General features: G+C 38.2%; 1 protein-coding gene across 3 annotated transcripts in view; it reads left to right on the top strand.

Moving 5' to 3' along the window:
• LOC119260264 (cAMP-specific 3',5'-cyclic phosphodiesterase 4D-like) overlaps nt 1-19,492 on the top strand; it is a 445,519-nt gene that overhangs the window by 277,557 nt on the left and 148,470 nt on the right. For all 3 annotated transcript variants that reach the window (XM_054687951.1, XM_054687950.1, XM_054687952.1), the window contains exon 2: nt 7,359-7,493. In XM_054687951.1, coding sequence (XP_054543926.1) covers nt 7,452-7,493 — 42 coding nt within the window. In that variant the 5' untranslated portion in view covers nt 7,359-7,451. The remainder of the gene's footprint in view (nt 1-7,358; nt 7,494-19,492) is intronic.

The following is a 19,492-nucleotide window of genomic DNA, read 5'->3' as shown; positions in this document are numbered from 1 at the left end:
GTCTGTCTGTCTGTCTGTCTGTCTGTCTGTCTGTCTGTCTGTCTGTCTGTCTGTCTATCCATCCATCCATCCATCCATCCATCCATCCATCCATCCATCCATCCATTCATCCATTCATCTATCTGTCATCTGATATTTGTTTTGGCCAGAGAGATGTTTTAGAACTGAACTCATTCATGATGGAAAGTACTGCTATGGTCTGTAATGCATGATTTGTTAACTATAGTCCGCAGATATCTCATAGATTTCAATGACAATGCCATTTGAATACTTCTCGAATTTAAAAGTACTCAAATGGTACACTAGACTTTAGTCTGATATGGGACAGAAGGGCATTGAAAAAGAAAAAAAAAGATAAACCAATGCCTCAGTGAACTTCACCTTTTGTAGGTAGTGAGCCCCTGAAGCTGGAGATTTTGCTATAAGCCTCTTGGCATCATCTTGTTTACTCACATGATGACTCAGGGTTTTCATCCTGAGGCTCTCAATGGGTTTGTTATAACTTAACTGACGAAGACACATGCTGGAGGCTCCCTCCATCTTGGGCTTCAGGCCAGCACACTCTGCGCCATGCTGTCCTATGATTCACAGGACAAAACTGCTCTAGTCGACTCCCACTGCCCAGTCCTGGAAGGGCACCATAATGAGGCAGTGGGAGGGATATGGTTAGGAAACTTATTGAAAAGAAGCTTCTGTTGTAACTCCTCAGTGTAGCAGGAAGCAAAACCAGAGCAAGATATTTTCAAGTGACAGACCCTACAGTTGTGAGAGACCCGACATTTGTGAAAAGTCCTTGGACTTTTGTATAGGATGAAGTTGTGTTTTAGAGAGTTGCAATTATTTCAGGTGGGGGGAAAGATCACAAAGCATGGAATCCTGGAAAGAAATGTAATTTACTTGCTGCTAAGTGACTCAGCTGGACTATTTTGAAATACTGGTCAAGGTGAGTGTTGAAAGAGTGGGTATTTTGGCATCTGTGTACCCTTGAAAGTGAAGAATGGGCTGCCTTGGGAGCCAAATAGTATACTTTTATTTTCCAGTATGTCAATTATTTTATAATAAATTTGTACTGAAATCAAAAGTGACTTGTGTTCCCTTATGTAAGTGTGATTGCCTGCACATTATTCATTCGACAGGCATTTACAGAGCACTTTCTGAGTGTGGAGTTCTACAGCCGCCTCTTCTATAGGGGCAGAGGTCTCACTGATGCACAAAAGAGATGGAGGGAACTGCCAGACTCCACTTTCATGTGTCTTTCCCTCTACTTGGGGAAAAACATCAGTATATGAGATGGCATTTGAATAACTTAAAGCAAAATGTTCACAAAAGAAGAATAACTCAGAATAGGCTTTGAAGCCATTAGGTGTATGAATCACTTGCTGCCTCCTCTGGGTCCCACACCAGCTATTCTGACTCTCTGTCAGAGCACTTAGTGCATTTACTGTTCCTCTTCCCCCCCCCCCCCAGTAGTTTCTGAGCTCCTTGTGGAGAGATTTTATCTTTGCATCCTTGGACCTCAGCATGGTTCACCACATATCACAAGTGCCCAGTAAATGTCTGGTGAATGAAAAAGAGGGACTGCTGTTGTCATTTGTAGAAGGGAATGGAATGATGGTTTATATGGGTATAAACTACAAAGGAATATATTGGATTCTTTTTAGTCTCAAGACAAAATGTGCTTTCCTTTTCGTAATTCTAGTCAAGGGAAGCAGTTCAATTTGGCAGAATTCAATAAAAATTTACTGAGCATATGTTATGTTATGGCTGTATATGCAAACATGAAATGTTTTCTACCCCCAAGAGACTGAGAGTGTAGGGTAGCAGTGGCACTGAGACACTGGTAAACACATCACTTCAATAAAATTTGGTAAAAGTACTATTGAGTATACACCTGGGCAAAAGCCAACCCCATGTAAATGTCATTGGGGGCATTCAGAAGGCATTATGGAAGGAGAAAAAGGACATTGGTTCAGACTGCCAATGCGGGGGTTGTTGGAGATGTAGAAAGAATCAGAAACTACAGAGGAGGTAACATGTGAGCTGAATCTTGAAACAGGAAGTAAGAAGGGAGGAAGTGGATATGGGGAAGGGGAAGAGGGAAAAATAAAAAATAAGACACAGAAGGTGGGAAACATCATGTAGTGTGTGGGGAACTATAAGCGGCTCAGTATAGCAAGTGATTGGACTATGGTATGTGGAGCGATAAGTAGGCAGAAGAAAAAAATAAGTTCCAAAAGAGGTGAAGAATAGAAAATTCCTCTGAAATATATAAAATATATTGAATATCCTCTCTAATATTTGCAGATAGCTAGAAGCCTTTTCCACACCTCTTTATAGTGTCATCATGCATCAGCACATGTGACTAGAATTAATTTACATTTGCAGCAACTTGATAATTTCTAGAAAACATTCGAACTTGGTAATTTCTAGAAAACATTCTGAGACACTATGTAATACCCGTAACAACCCCATGAAGTGGCTTGTGGAGATACTGTAATGTGCACTTTACGAAGAAGCAAGCAAATGGTAGAGGGAGAAGGAGAAGGGGTTTTCTGCTCCCCTATAACTTGTGTGTAGGAGACAGTGCAGAATGTAGAACTTGTTAGTGCTTTGCCCTCCCTATAACTCCTCATTTTCCAGTGGAGAATTTGCCTAGACTCCTTCTTACATCAAAGCAGGAAATTTATGCAGGTTCCACAGCTCAGATTCTGTTTCTAAACATTCCAGGACCATCTATCTTGCCTACATCTTCTTTTCTTTTTTTTTTTTTCTTTTTTTTTTTTTTTTGCCAAGTGCTCTTCCTGAAGTGGCTGACTCTTTCTTCTTTCTAATTAACTTTTATGTGGGAACGCCTTTGGTAATGAAATGCTATCTTACTGCAATAAAAAACATTTCTCACTTCTTAAGAAAAATAAGAATTTGCACATACAAGAGTTCTCTCACCTGGTTTTCTTTTGAACATACTTGGAAGGAGAAACATTTCTATTGTCTCACTCACTATCTTAGCTGAGGGAGCAATTTGTAGGAACTAAGATAACTGCCTTCCTGAAAGTAAATGTTATTTTTATCAAACCTTCTTTAGTTTAGGCATAGCTTTGGTATTTGCAGAGGTTACCACTTGTTGATAATTAAAATACATTGGTTACTGATATTGGCAGCTGAGTGGGATAGCAGAGTATGAGAAAACATGGACTTTGGAGTCAGACAAATCCAGTTAGAATTCTGATTCTGCCATTGACTGGGCAATTTACGTAAGCTCTTGAAAATGATTTTTGTGCAGTAGGATAATTTATTAACAATATCCACTTTACAGGGGTATTGGGAAGATTAAAGGTAAATAATAGATATTTCTCCTATGATGAAATGGCAGAGCAGAAAAGTACAATCCTCTTCAAAGACTGTAGATGGAATAAACTGCAGCTCCTCATTGTCCTCTCCAGTTTCATTCTGCTCCTTGTTCCACTCAAGGAGGCTTTCTGCCCCAGGAGACTCACAAGTTGGGTGTCAAGCACAAGCTTCTTTGCTCTGGGACTCTGACTCTGTTGCATTTGGCCAGTGGGGAATCCCAGTTGGGAACCAGAATGATTTGTGGTTGCTATCATGCTTATCTCTTCATCTCCTTCATTTCAGGGTCACCTGAGGCTGTGTCCCAGAAAATAATTTCCCTTTTGATGTAACCCACTCTATGGGGTTTGGTGACCCATCCTTCTCTGTGGCCCTTTAGCCGGGGGTGTTAAAAGCTTCATTTCTACCAACTCCAGCCACTGCACCATCTTTTGAGGATCCCTGTGTCCTAGTCACATCTTATTTCCTTTTTTAAAAAGATTTATTTATTTATATAAGAACCGGGGTACAGGCCAGATGTGCGGGAGTGTGAGAGGATTCACCAGAGACAGAGCGGGGAGCAGAATAGGCAGACTGACCGAAATACACTGCTGAGGGGAGCAGCGGGTGAGACAGGAGAGGTCTGCCGCGCCATGTAGGTATCTCCCCTGCAGTCGGGATCGAACCTGTGCTGCAGAGGCTGCAGACGGGCTTCACAGCGCTGTGTTCAACCGCCTGCGCCACTGGGGAGGCCCATAGTCATATCTTCTAAAGTAGTCTCTTTTGCTAAACTTTCCCTAAATGACTGTAATGTAAGTGTGCTGTTTACTTGTGGGATCCTAATTGACATAAAATTCCTAACTGCTTAGTTGAAAGCCATATATTTACCTAAGTCTGTTTTATTTGAGGGAGTTGGGCACTTTTAGGGGAAAAATAAGAATGGGTTGTTGTTATTGCTTGCAATTTGATATTAAGAGAAGAAAGAAGGTAGTAATGATGGATGATGATGATAGCCCTTTTGCAGATATGGGAAAAGCTGAGAGAGGTTTAGTGACTTATTCAAAGCTACACAGAATAACACGGGGGACCTGAAATTCTAACCTGAGCCATTTGCTTTCAAGGTTCATCCTCTCTTAGCAAGGTCAACTGCCTCCCAGATATACAGTCTGAGAAGGGTCAACCCATCAACAGTTTTCAATTCAATTCATTTGATTGTTCAGATTTCTACAGTTTCTAAATTCCTATAGGATTCTATCTCTTAATAATGGCCTTTTAGTGATGTGAAGGCAATATGTAAAAACATGATTAATTCTGCAACTCTTTTGAGGTCAAATCCATCATTGTCTGATTTGACTGATTTGTTAATTTAAAACCAATGAGTCACTGTCCCACTGGGGTAACAATGCCATGGTTGCCCCTAAGGATACTCATTAAATGCTAAATGAATAATTAAGTATTTTGAATGACTTTTTCTCTGATAGTGTGTAAATATCCATAATATTTAGTGTTGCTACCCCCCTCCTCAGGTATGGAATATTTAGCTCACTGTTTATATTATTTCAGTCCACTTCTTAAGTTGATCTTGGTGAATAATTCCACATTTTCTGAAGACTTATAAAATGGTCGGCATTATAATTAATTGGTAAAGGTGACTAAGTTCCTGGAAGTATAAGGGCTGATCCTAACTTTGCATTTGCGAATCAGCCTCTCCCTCCAAACTGCACTCTTAAAAAAATCATATACACTTAAGGAAATCACATTTATCCCAGCAACTCACATTCCTTAAAAAAATATATTTATTTATTTATTTATACAAGAGCTGGGGCACAGGCCGGCGGGTAGGGGTGAGAGGATTCACCAGAGACGGATGGGGAACAGAACAGGCAGACTGACTGAAACACACTGCTAAGAGGAGCAGCTGGCGAGTCAGGAGAGGTCTGCTTCACCATGTGGGTTTCTCTCTGGCCGGCTGGAGATCGAACTGGTGCTGCAGAGGCTATGGATTGCTTCATAGTGCGGTGCTTAACCCCTTGCGCCACCAGGGAGGCCCAGCAACTCACATTTGATTTTGCATTTATCACCAGGCGAGGATTTCTCTCAAAACCAGAAGAAAAAAGGCCTTACTGAGGGGTCAGTGCCTCCTGGGTCTTAGTTGCATCTAGGGATATTATTTTTTTTTTTAAAGATTTATCTATCTATCTATCTATCTATCTATCTATCTATCTATCTATCTATCTATCTATCTATCTATCTATCTATCTATCGCGTGGGAGGGTGAGAAAATTCACCAGAGCCAGAACGGGTAGCAGAACAGGCAGAAGGACAGAAGTACACTGCTGAGGGGAGCAGCAGACGCAGCAGGAGATGTCTGCGCGCCATGTGGGACCCTCGCTGGTGGCTGGGGATCGAACTGGCACTGCAGAGGCTGCGGGCAGCTTCACAGCCCAGCACTCAACTGCTGCGCCACTGGGGAGGCCCATCTAGGGGTATTCTTAACAATAAGAAATGATTTTTCCGATTCTAGCTGTACCTTGCTGTCGTAGGATATCTGACCTCCCTAAAAGTTTCTCTCTTTTATTTTCATGTCTGCAGGGAGCAACTCGTATGTGCTCAACATCAGTCTTTCAACCTTGAGCGTATGCTATTACATGTAGCTGGAGAGCTTGGTGTGAGTTTCCCTCTCCAATGTGTGGGGGACCATTGTGTTCTGCTGCTGTGGCTGCAGCAGGGGGCCCACTGAATAATGTGTCCCCTAGAGTCCTCCCTTTATATTTCTATATAATATATAGATGTGTTTTCTATATATCTGTAATAATAAGTGTATTATATATCTATAATATTACATAGATAATATATCTATAGGTATTGTAGACAGAAAATATGTATCATTATAGATATACTATGTATTTTCTACATATTCTATATAACATATCTATATATAATGATATATAACCAATTTATGTATAAAATATATATGATTACTTTGTTTTGTTTATTTTTTGAATATAATTTATACTTCTCTGCACTTTGATACATTTTTCAATTGTTTCAACATAACTAACTCCTTCAGGCCTTTTCACTTTTACTTTTTTCCCTATGCTCAGACACAAGTCTTTTGAGAAGCTTAGAATAATTCCAAAGTCTAGACTACATGCTGTTGCTAGAATCAGACTGCACCCACAATGTCAGACTATATCTTTACTGTCATTTGCCTCATCTCTGTTCCTTTAGAGTGACTTCTTTCCTAAAAGTCACTTCAGCCCACGCGAAAATACTCAATGAATATGTAAGTCATGTCCTGATGTAGCTGAATATAAGAATTGAGCAAAAACACATGTAGCTATTCTATTAGCTCTTTCTTCAAACTTAAAACAGAGTGTCCAGTGGAAAGTGATGGTTAGGTAATGAGGCTACCATGCCATTCAAGTAGCAAATACTCTGGAATAATCTTTGAAATAATAGTTATTGCTTAAATAGCTAGACTGTTTTTCCCCAGAATTTCCTTAAATCTGTTTGAACCAAGAGGGTGGAGAATTTGCTCAATTTCTGGAAGAGCCAGATGGCTTCAGTGTACTGTGGCTTATTGCTAATGAAACAAGAGGCCATGGAGCAGTGGTCAGAGGGCTTTCAGATGTAAGTAAGATTCCTCCAGTTCTGGACAAGGCTGCCTCGGTAGAAAATTGAGGGGTCCCTAGCTGTACCACGGAATTTGCACAGACATTATTCAGCACAAATTTTCATTTTTTACATGTAACTTTAGGTTGTGGCCACCATACCTATTTTTTTTCCGCCACTGGAAATGTAGACTTGAATATTCAATGGAAAACAGATGGTGCTTGAAATCTCTAACTCACATTTAACAAAAGCTGTTTTGGAAATGTTGCTTGTATGTACTTTTATTGGTTTAAACACAGCACCATTTTCGCCTGTTCTGATGAATAATTTAAGAATTACTGTCCTAGTCTAAGACAGCAGTTCGAGGTGCACGTGTTAATCATATACTTGATTAAACATTTCCTTCCCTTTCTCTTCAGCATGCCAGTTGGCTTTTGAGTGGATAATTGTTGCAGTGAGAGCAGTGACGTTGGAAACAACTGTTGTCTGTTTGAATTACTTATAACATCACCATGAAAAGAAATACCTGTGATTCGCTTTCTCGGAGCAAAAGTGTAAGTACTTTTGTTTTCCTTTCTTTTCTAGAAATGTATACATGTAACTTTTTTTTTTTACTGTTTTCAATGCTGTGCTATCTCGGTTGGGCTGGTAGAAACTTTTGGTTGACTTTCAGTTCTCTGACTGTACAGAGCTTATTAACAAGACTTGTTTGTGAGGTCTGGTTTGACATTTGATGGGAATTCTCTGTCAGTCACTTTGTATATGCCTCACCATTCATTTGTGTAAGTTCACTGGCATGATATTGGACACCCTACTTTTTGGATGCATGCAGGAAATTTATGATTAAAAATCAAAATTGAAGGAATGTAAGTCTTGAATGTCAGACTTTTCTGGGCACATCCAAAAGGATCAATGGGACTTATGTCACTACATGCTTCAAACAATCACATTCTGAGAGTTTTGTGTACATAGTGAATAATGTGAATATGTGTTAGCGGGACCTCACTTCCATGAAACTTCTACTCTGGCATGTGTCTCCTTTCTCTTCTTCCTTTAAATATGTTTCAAGTGGACATCCTCAGGGCCCTTATGGAGGTTAAACCTCTTCCTACTTATTTAGTATATTTGAGGTACCAAATTAGTAATAATATTTAAATTTCTGTTAACTTATGAAAGGAAGTGTAAGCAAATCAAGAAATGTAAAGTACACAAGGCAGGGAAGAAAGTAGATTGTTCATTTCCATCAGGCAAGCTCTAAGAACATGTCCTTTTGTTCATTTACCCAAGGGGGGAAAACATCCAAACAGATGTCCTTGTGACGTAGGAACATTCATTTGAAAGCATCAGAGAAACCACAAAAGCAAACACATTTCTCTAGTATGGGAGTGCTTTGTGTTACAACCAGCGACTCTATTGTGATGGTCCAATGTCATTTTTCTTCCTTTCTGTAGAATTACCAACAATCTTTTAGGGGTGAGCAATGCTTGAATTTGTGGAGAAGGTAGTATAGTGTGCCAAATAGCATTTCTTAAAAAATGAGATGTGTGCCAATTCTTGGAGTGCTTACTGCCTCTGTTAAATGACCAACCAAAGAAATTCAACAAATTCTGAGGTAATGTCCAAATTAATTTGTTTTACTGGTTGGTATTTGGCTGTGTGGATAATTGCATAAAGGAAAGGGTCATGGCTTGGAGCCTGAAATTCCTTCTATCATCATACAGAGTTGCTCATTGCAATAGGAGATGACCTGCATACAAATTACCAAATTGCAAACACATCTTACTGGGTTTTTCTTATTATAAATTAAATATGAAAGCAAAGCATTCACATAATGCTTCTTTCTTTTATTAAATTTCAGAGACACCTGATACAAAAAAATATATAAAGCCAAAAGCACATTTTGGGTAATTATAATATATTATTAAACATTTCCCTGTTCTTGGAGGAAAATATTCTAAAAGCCAATGATTAAAATGAGCTGCGACTTTAAGGAACTGTGAGTACTTAATGATGCTAGATTTCTTATTTATATTTGCAAAATGCAAAAATTTTCATCTAGTTGGAAAGACTCATGCTTCTCAGATTAAGTGAACTTGAGGTGCCTATGTTCGTCCCAATGTAAATAGTAGAGCTCTCATTTCACTACTTTGTAGCTTCTTGAAAATCCACTGGCATAAAGAAAGTGCTTCCACTTAATTAAATGTCTCTAAGCAGGAGATTACTGTTTATAAGAGAAGAGAGCTGGACTCTTGCCTTCTTTGATCTTGTCACTTTAGTTTCAAAAGTTTATTTTGCACTGGTCTAAGAATGTCCTCCACCCCGTAAGTCTTTGTCATAATAGAATCCAACATTATACACTGGGAGGTAGATGTTTCCTGTTTTGATGAGGAAAGTTTAAGGAATTAATTTGATTTAGTGTCTGGGAATGCTTTTCCTTGGCATTATGACATTTGAAAATCCAAAGAGGGTGTTCTAAATGTTAAACAGCCTCGCTCCTCCCTGCTGGCCTCTGTATGTCTTGTATCTGTCATCATGAAAACTCAGCATAAGAGGAGGAATAAAATAAAATATCATCTTTAGACAATCACATTATTTATTCCTGAACACTTAAAAAATCAGTGTTCATATTTTTCTCCTCATACTCAAGACCTGGCGCAGTGTCCCTTTGAATGATTAATGCCCTGAATTCCTCCCATGGAGGACCAATGAAAAATGTATTTATGAAAATACAGACAAACCACTTTTATACTTAAAGTGATATTTATCTAGTTTTGGAGGATGATTTGTAGCTGTGATGGGTTAAAAGGGAAGAATCTGGCATATAAACAAGCACAACAGTGAGGAGTGGTCCCAGTGGCCATGGACCCTTCCACCTTCTGTGAGAGACACCCATTAGACACCCATCAGTGATAGTGCCTTTCACATAGTAGATAATGTTGTGTTGAAGGAATGAGTGAATAAATGAATCATGATACTTGCTGAGAGCTAAGTCATAGTACAGGGATGACGGGAAATAGAAATAGGCTAGTCAGGGAGGTCAGGTAAGGCTTCTCTTGTGGAAGATGATTGACTGACAGTTGTGACCTGAAGGATGAATTAGCCTAATGAGCAAACAGGTGTGTAGGTGCTCCCAGGAAGTTGGTATGAGATGCAGTGACTTCATCTGGTGACTTCAAGGTCATGAGCAAAAGCTAGTATAACTAACTCTAACTCATCAATAACAGTGGTAGAAAGATCAAGTGAACACATTGAAGAAACATTTAGAGTAAAAATATGATAGGGATTTGGTAAGGCATTGCATTTGGGACCTAGGTGGGTAGAAACGACTGGAAGGTGCTTCCTGGGCTTCTGGTGTACTTCCAGGATGAGTGTTGTTCCTCAACTGAGCTGAAGACAGTGGGTGAACAACAAATTGGGAAAGGAGAGAGAATCGGTATAAATCTAAGGATGTTGAGTTTGGATGTTTTAAGATCTAGGAGTCCAGAGAACAATTTTTAATCCATACAATTGGTAGGTAAATTCAAGTTAATTATTAAATTTATTCCCCATTCAGACTGTTGATTACATATAGGAAATACTCTCATTGAAATTAAAAAATTTTTTTGCAAATTTGACTCCAAGCTATATTTATCAAATATGTTATATAGGACCTCCAAGATAAGTTTTGGAACTAAAGATTTAAGAGAGAGAGAGAAATATAATGACAATTATTTCTAATTTAGTTTTCATGTATTGGAAAGAAAAACTATTTATTCCTGCATAATTTTACAGATGGGAAGTACTTAGAAATAGCAGCCTTAGGGCCTCTCTGGTTGCACAAGGGGTTAAGTCTCAGCACTATGAAGCTATCCACAGCCACTGCAGCAAGACTTCCACCCCCAGCCAGGGAGCTACCCACATAGAGCAGCAGATCTCTCCTGCCTCGCCCGCTGCTCCCCTCAGCAGTGTATTTCAGTCAATCAACCTGTTCTTCCTACTCTGTCTCTGGTGAATCCTCTCAACCACCTGCACCTCTGGCCTGCAACCGAGGTCTTATATGCATAAGTAAATAACCTTTAAAAAAATAGCAGCCTTATCTGTTATTGACCATGTATAAGCAAACAAGACCTAGTCTAGTTGATTTATTAGAAACTTGCAAATATCAGTTCATAAAAGCAGATTTTCCCCTTATTTTTGATGTTAGGATGTGGTTAACTTTAATCTATAACATATATTGATTTCCTAAGCCAAATAAATATATAATTTTAAAATTTAGTAATTAATTTTTCTTAAAATTATTCAAAACAACTCAAATAGCAAAAACTCCATTCATTGAAAATAAAGTGCTTATGCTATTTACTAACTTGAAAATATCTAAATGAGTTAGATATCATTATTGTTAACTATTACTTTCGGATGAACTTATATTGCAGACTATAATAATAAATGGACCTAAATTAAAATATTTTTAAACCAAATTCTTTATTATATATTATTATAATATGACATTTTAAATTTCAACTTGTGCTTTACAAATGTACACATGATAATGAAGATGTCTACAAATTAAAAAATTCAGAAGTTGCAATACATCATACATCGTGAAAATGACAGAAAGTAAATCGCATAAGCTTTACACTCCTGATTGACGTAGTAGTTTAACCTGTCTCCATCATTTGTTTTGAGTATAAATAGTATTAATATTTACCTCATTAATGTTTTCACCAAATTTTACAGGTTTTATGAATTTTGTCAAAATTCTGACATACAATTTCTACTTAGTATAGTTGGAAGAGAACTTAAAGATACTCTTTCTTAACTATAACCGACTATAAAGACTGTTTCAGGTGGTGCCCCCTGGAGGGGGTTGTTGGTGAGGATAGGTAGCCCCAGGGAAAATGCTAAAAAGTGGGATGGAGTGACTGATAAACAATATAAGTGACTGCAGAAGCAGGTGCAGGGTCTTTCAGCATTTCGGATTTAACATGAGGGGTCAGCAGATTCTGGCCCCCACTGTGCTGATCTTTCAGAAGGCTGTTGTGGGCCTCTCAAGATGGAGGCTTTCAGCAGCCTACATCAGAGAGGAAAGTTTGGAGGCTTTACAAGTAGCCGAACAACTGAAACTGTTTTAGGTTTTACTGCTGATGTGGTCTGGCAGAGAAGGCAAAGACCTGGAGCAAGGCGTCTTACTGAGATGTGTGAGTGTGGCTGTTTGTCCAGTCATTTTACTGCTGTAGCTGCTGTTTTGAGTGTTGCTTGTCTGGTGCTGTGCTGGGACATCTCAGCAGCTCATAGACCATCTCCTGTTGTGTCTTATGCTGTCTTCGTGAGTTGGAAGCTGGCCTATGGCCTGGCTGCTGTGTGTCCACAGTGGCAGGAAGATGCCATCTTGGACACGTGGCTATTGTTTGGGAGAGGAACTCTAGTCCTCAGTGCCTGGAAGACACCATCTTGCTTCTTTTGTTTAGGACTAGAAAACACTAGACATGGCTTCCAGTGAGGTAAATGGCTATTTTGGCCTCAGTAACGCTTTGTTTTCCCCTGGTTTGTTAAACAAATCCCTTTGTTGTTCTCTGAGCCTGAGTAGTCTTGCAATTGTGCATGTGGATGAAGAATTCAGACAGTGACTGGTAAATTATTTGGGCAGTGTTCTTGGCTAGTTTAATGCCCCTTGTTGTCCTGTATCATAACCTTTTATTTTATTGATAAGGAAATTGGTTTTGAGGCCTGGGAAGATGAAATGACTTGCCTAAGAGGTAGTTTGTTTCAGTTGAAAGAATGTGGGCTTTCAAAGTATATAGAACTGGGTTCAAAATCTGACACTTTCAACTTCCAGCTGTGGGACATTTGACAAGATACTTACTCCACAATTCTAAAGAGCATGGGAATGATATCAATACACCAAGCTTGGAACATCAAAAGTATCTAAGAGTTGTATTTTTAGCACTGCCCTAAACCCCAAAGCTTGTGTGAGAGACTTCCTGTGTTCTTTTCTTTCTCTTGATTCCTAAACTGTAGTCAAAGCTGGGACAAAAAAAACAAAACAAAACAAAACAAAAAAATCTATGACCCCCCTTGGACACACACAAAAAAACTATGACCCCCTTGAATCCTTTTTAGCTCCTGAAAAAGACCAATGGTGGAAAAACCATGCTATCCAGATCAAATTCTATAAAAATTAGGGCACTGAAAGTAAAACATGGATGGAACTAAAGGGGATTATACTAAATGAAGTAAGTCAGGAGGAGAAAGACAAACCTGATGGTGTCACTTAAAGTGAATCAAAACAGAAGGTCAGACAAAACTAAACCATTAATTCTGAATATAGGGTTGAGGCTACCAGGGGGGGCTAGAGGAATAGAGTAAAGGGGTGAGGGAGTCCAGTACATTATGGAGGAGGTCTGTTAGTACTTGGTGCTGGCTGTGGTGTGGTAACTTGCAACTAAAGGGTATGATCCTACACTTCTAAATCATATACAGTGTTATAAACTAATTAACTCAATTTAATAAAAACTGACCATAAGTACTACTATATCAAAAAAGATAAAGATAAATGAAAAATATAAAATAAATATAATTGATCATTTAGATAGCACCTGCTTTACAAAGTCTGATTTTCTGATTTTAATAATAATTGCCAAAGGAAAGGGAAGAAAAAAATATCCTGACCTAACAGACAACCATTTTCTTGGCATTTTTATTACTAACAGGAAACAGGTTCAGTTGCAGCTGAAGATTCTCCCTTAGGTTTTGTAGCATGAAAGCTTAACTTGTTTCTAAAAATTTCAAGCCACCTTGTATTGGGCTGACATTTTGTTTTTGCAGGTCTAATCAAAGTTCTTGTGTGACTGCTTGGGATTTTTATACTGCCAGCTGCTTAAGATCACATTTGTTTTTTCCCGAATGCTGGCTCTATGTCTAGACACCAAAAGGGCAGACCATAAGTGAGCTCCTCTCTGTGCTAACCTTTGGAAGTGTCTTTGTCTTTTGTGGAAGCTGGGGGCAACTCTTGCTGTTCTGATTTTTGCTTAAATGGTTAGGAAAAGTCTTGGTTTATCTAGCAGTTATACCGATTTTCACATTTGGCATAAAAGCATTCTATTTTCAGACCATGTTTGGTACAATGAGGCTTGATGAGGTATTACTCTATTGTAAGTTTCATAGAAGGGAAGTATCATGTAGAAAGGATGCTTTGCTTTTGTTTACTATTCCCAATTATAATGGATCAACTAGTGTCTCTGTTTAAACTTGCCTTCTGCGGCAAATATATTTTCATGAAGTCATTAAATCTAGGGCAGTAATTAGTTATAAATATCTGTTTGTTTTGTTTTTTTCATTCTACCTACATAACATAGCAATTTAGGACAGAAAGAGACAGCAATTTATAGAGACCATTCTTTCTAATGCTGCTAGAAAATTTTATGAAAAAGTGCTAGAATCACAACTCTGCTTTTAATTAAATAGTTTAATTTGCTGCAGTGGTCAACACAGTGCTCTTGCCCTTTAGCAATCTGTATTAATTCTATTGACTCATCAGTTCATTGGTCCCTGAGGAAAGGAAACATTTACAGTGACTCCAGTAATCTGTGACAAAGGTTTTCTTTGGTATTTCTCCAATGAAATATTGACATATTATGATCTTTCTTGGGTTAAAGATTTAATTCTAGTAGCTTTACTTCTATTGAAAAGAATTTTAAAGGGAGCCTCCTGGTGGCCTAAGGGGTTAAGTCTTAGCGCTATCACCACTGCAGCCTGAGTTCGATTCCCGGTCACACATCCCAGCAGAGACATGTCCCAGCAGACCTCTCCTGTCTTGCCCACTGCTCCTCCTCGCAGTGTATTTAAGTAAAATCCACCTGTTCTGCTTCCCACCCTGTCACTGGTGAATCCCCTCCCCCCTCCCCCCTACACCTCTGGCCTATACTCCAGTTCTTCCATGCATACACACACAAAAAAATTGAATTAAAAAATTATTTTAAAAATATTAGATTTACTGTTTGTATTTAGAATAGTAATCCTGACTTTTTTTTTAATATTGTGATATATTTTCACTGATCTAGCTTTTTACTGTCTACTGTTAATAAGGGAACCAATGTGATTTTAAAGTTAATGATCTTCACCATGGGCTTCAAAATGAAAATATTACTTATTTTTTACATTTACTTTTTTTTTTAGAAAAAAGATTTATTTATTTATGCATACAAGAACTGGAGTACAGGCCAGAGCTGCAGGGGGTGAGAGGATTCACCAGAGTCAGAGTAGGGAACAGAACAGGAGGAATGACTGAAATACACTGCTGAGGGGAGTAGCCAGTGAGTCAGGAGAGGTCTGCTGCGCCATGTGGGTTGCTCCCTGGCAGGCCGGGGATCGAACTCATGCTGCAGAGGCTGTGGACTGGTTCATAGTGCAGTGCTTAACCCCTTGCGCCACCAGGGAGGCCCTGCATTTACTTTTTTAAAATTTTTTTAATTGAAGTAACTGCATATAAAATGTATGTTTCATGTGTTTATTGTTAGAATCAGCATGTATATATACTATTACAACTATTTCCTCTTCATTGTGCAATGGTCTCGGTCTCTATGTTATTTTAATTACACACCCCAATAGTACACATATTTCTTTTTTAAAAGATTTATTTTATTTTTACAAGAACTGGGGTACAGGCCAGAGGCGCAGGAGGGTGAGCGGATTCACCAGAGTCAGAGCGGGGAGCAGAACAGGCAGACGTACTGAAAACACTGCTGAGAAGAGTAACGGGCAAAACAGGAGAGTCTGCTGAGCCATGTGGGTATCTCCCTGGCTGCCGGGAATCAAACCTGCGCTGCAGAGGATGCGGACAGCTTCACAGCGTTGCATTTAACCCGCCACGGTACCGGGGAAGCCCTAGTACAAATATTTTTAATGTGTTTTCCTAAGTTATGCATTTATTGATTGATTGCACACATGTATTACTATAGATTTATCAGTTACAAAAAATTGAAATTTGAAAAAAATATATGAAATCATATATTTACATTTTAATGCCATCTATTTTCTCTATTCCATTCCTTGTCATCAATGGATTTACCAGGGAGCTGACTTTTCAGAGACTTGTAAATTTCAGACAGGATAATCTGAGCTACTTCTCTCTCTTTTTTTTTTTTTACTATTGCCATCATTTGTACACTAACCAGGAAGTGGGAAGTAAAGATACAGGGGAGGGTTGAGGCATATAAGAATGTGTACTGTTTTAAAAAAAATTATAAAAAATTTAAAGCATCTTTATAATATCTTGATATTCTTGAACTCATAAATTTTTATAAATCTTTTATCTGGATTTTGAACTAAATAATTTTAATCAAATCTTTTATATATTGAATTCTATAGTATCTTGTAGTGTATTGCATTAAATTCTCAGTATCCAAGTATGCTGTATCATTTTCTTTCACCAGTTTGGAGAGATTTAAGGTATTTTCCACTCATTTAGATTTGTTAGTTTCTTGATGAAATTGCCCTCTGTGTGACAGGATTCTTTTGGATTCTGTACAATTGGATAAAATTGTCACTCCTCACCAGATGTCTTTTAATTGATATTCCCTGTTCTATTTTGACAGAATTGTTGTTTAGTGTTTAGTCAAAACTGCAAGCAGATCCTGGCTATCAGGAGGGCCGAGAGTATCTGGAAAATTCTTTACATACTGAATTTAAAGCCCACTTAAATGGACCACCAGCTTTGAGTCCAGGAGCTAGGAGCCCACCTCATGAAAAATACCCATCAGGCTCCCAGAAATTGCCTCTTTTCAGAGAAGACTTTTAAAATGTTGTGCCAAGTTTTAAACCAAGTTTATATTTTTCTTAAAAAATTAAAAAAATCCCAGTTGTTCTTTTATGTTGCTGAAACTTTGGAAGCAATTGCTTCAGGTGAGTAATTTATGCCATTTCTCCATTGGTGCCTAGCCCAAGGGGACAGACTGAAAAGAACTTTGGAAAGATTGATACACTTTGATACAGCACTTCGGGGAGATCTGTGTTTAGTATTATTCAAAATTACCCTGTAAGATTGATTATTTGGGTTTCTTTTTAGTTTAAGTGAAAACAATCTCTTCTCAGACTGGCCACCTTTTTTGATTGTATCTATTATCACCTAAGATACAAGACTGACAAAGTTATCACAGCTTAGAATCCTGATAAAATTATCTGTATGGAAATGGGAGTTTCTCTTGTGCTTGTTCATCAGGTGCCAAAGAAGGTGAGAGGAGATACTTTAGACAAGATGCTTTGTGAAGTGCAAACTACATAGCACAACCAAAAAAAAAAAAAAAAAAATGTTGTTGTTTGTGTCTTTATTTGCAGCAAATTGGAATGAGGACTAGTAGCTTGAGAGATTTGATTCTTTCTGTCATTGTATCTGCTTTCCTGCTTGTATTCTTACTTTATAAAATTCAACAAATGTTTATTGAATGGTTTCTTTATATTAGTAACTGTTTTGGGTTTGGGAGTCCAGTGGCGCATGATATACATATAGTCTCTACCGTATGGAGCATATGTAATCTTCTTTTGATTATTTTATCTGCCTGCCCTCACACATCAGTACCCTCACACTGATCATTCAAATCTGTCTCACTTAAATCTTCAGTTTTGCCCAGGGAGCCTGGAGTCTTATCGCTTTCACACTTTGTGTTGTTCTTCATTGCACTGTGGATATTCTGTTTGATAGAGATATTTTGAACTGTGAATAATGTACCATAATTGTCAATTACATTCATTGTTACAGAAACAGGGGTTATTTCAAAGTGGTTGAAAAGAAATTTTCTTAGATAATCTACAATAGTACAAGAATAATTGAGAGTATAAATGAGTGTGAGTATGGAGGAAAGGTCTGAAAGAATAGGAAGTGATCAGCAACATTTACTTTGAAATCAATCACAAAGTTCTAGTGACCAAAGCCATTACATTGCCACCTTAGAAAATCCTCCACTTTTTTTTCTATATTGTGATGTATCTGCTATTTCATTTTTGGATAATTTCAAATTGGAGTTGAATCTTGAGTGATTACGTCCAAGAAATAATTGCATGTGTTATACTTAATAATGTAAAGATATAGAAAATAGAGAGATTTGATGATGACTATTAAACAAGGAGTCCTAAAGATAGTATTTTCTGTAACATGGTAAAATTGTGAAGAAAAGCATATTAATTTGGTGGAGTTTTCATATAGTAGTAAATTTTACTTGTAAAGATTTATTTTTAACTAAAATCAATTATCCTTTTTGTTTTTTTTTTTTTGGTGGGACCCTCTCCAGCGGCCAGGGAATGAACCGGCGTTGCAGAGGCTACGGGCAGCCTCGCAGCCCAGCGCTCAACTGATGCGCCTCCAGAGGAGGCCCAAATCAATTATCCATTTTAAAAATTATGGTTAAATATTTTTACTATTGAAATAACTACCTATAAGCAATAGTTTTATTTTTTAAATTGTATTATTTTTCCAGCTGAGGAAATGTTGGATTACAGCACTCTGTGGTTTAGGTTGATACTTCTTCAGATTTGTGTTACCACACCATACCTCATCTGTCACCAAAGCACCCATATTAAAAATGATTTTAAGGGAAATGGCTGAATTTTTTACATGGTTTTTCAACATCAATACTGTCAGCAGCACATGGGGACGGTCCTTAATGTCCTGAGTTGAATACTGGCTTTGCTACTTTGTCTCTATAATATGGTGAGGGAAGGGAGATAAGTAAAGCATAATTAAGTTATTATCAAATTTTCCCAATATTTACTATGATTGTTTCAAGGATAAAATGAGAAAACCATAATGAAAGTACATTGCAAAGTAAAAATAAACAAAAAGCCAAATCAACCAAGCAAAAAACTCCAAAGTAATGTTATATGCTATCCAACGGTATTATAAGCTTATGTACCAAATGAATTAAGTCTTTTTTTTTTTAAAGATTTATTTTTATTTATTTATACAAGCACTGGGTACAGAGAGAAGCACGGGAGAGTGAGAGAATTCACCAGAGCAAGAGCGGGGAGCAGAGCAGGCAGAAGGACCGAAGCACACTGCTGAGGGGAGCAGTGGGCTGCAGGAGAGGTCTGCGCACCATGTGGGACCCTCCTCCGGTGGCCGGGGAGCAGCCAGGCATCGAACTGGTGCTGCAGAGGCTGCGGGCAGCTTCGCAACCCAGTGCTCAACTGCTGCACCACCGGGGAGGCCCATGAATTAAGTCTCAAGGCTTTTTCAAGAATTGATCCATCAATGAACAAATTAACAAAAAAAATTGCTTTATTATATTGTCCAGGTTCTTTGTCAATTTACCTGTTCTCCTAAGTTGTACTTGTTAAAAGCTGTGATACCAGGCCAAGATGGTTAATGTTTATGTAGCTAGAGATCTCCTGATCTTGTCTTCCAGTTCCTTCTTTGCCAAGGTTGGCTAACAGACTACACACATGGAACTAGGGGTACATTTATTTATATTATAAATATTATAAACTCATTTATATTATAAATACCGGGAATAAGAATTTAACATGGTTGGGCCTCCATGGTGGCGCAGCGGGTTGAGTGCGGAGCTGTGAAGCTGTCCGCAGC

This window comes from Talpa occidentalis, unplaced genomic scaffold (genome assembly GCF_014898055.3).
Source record: "Talpa occidentalis isolate TD23 unplaced genomic scaffold, MPIMG_talOcc4v2.1 talOcc4.6, whole genome shotgun sequence".
NCBI lineage: Eukaryota > Metazoa > Chordata > Mammalia > Eulipotyphla > Talpidae > Talpa > Talpa occidentalis.
Note: the sequence above shows the minus strand (reverse complement) of the source record. Positions and strands in the feature narration are given on the sequence as shown.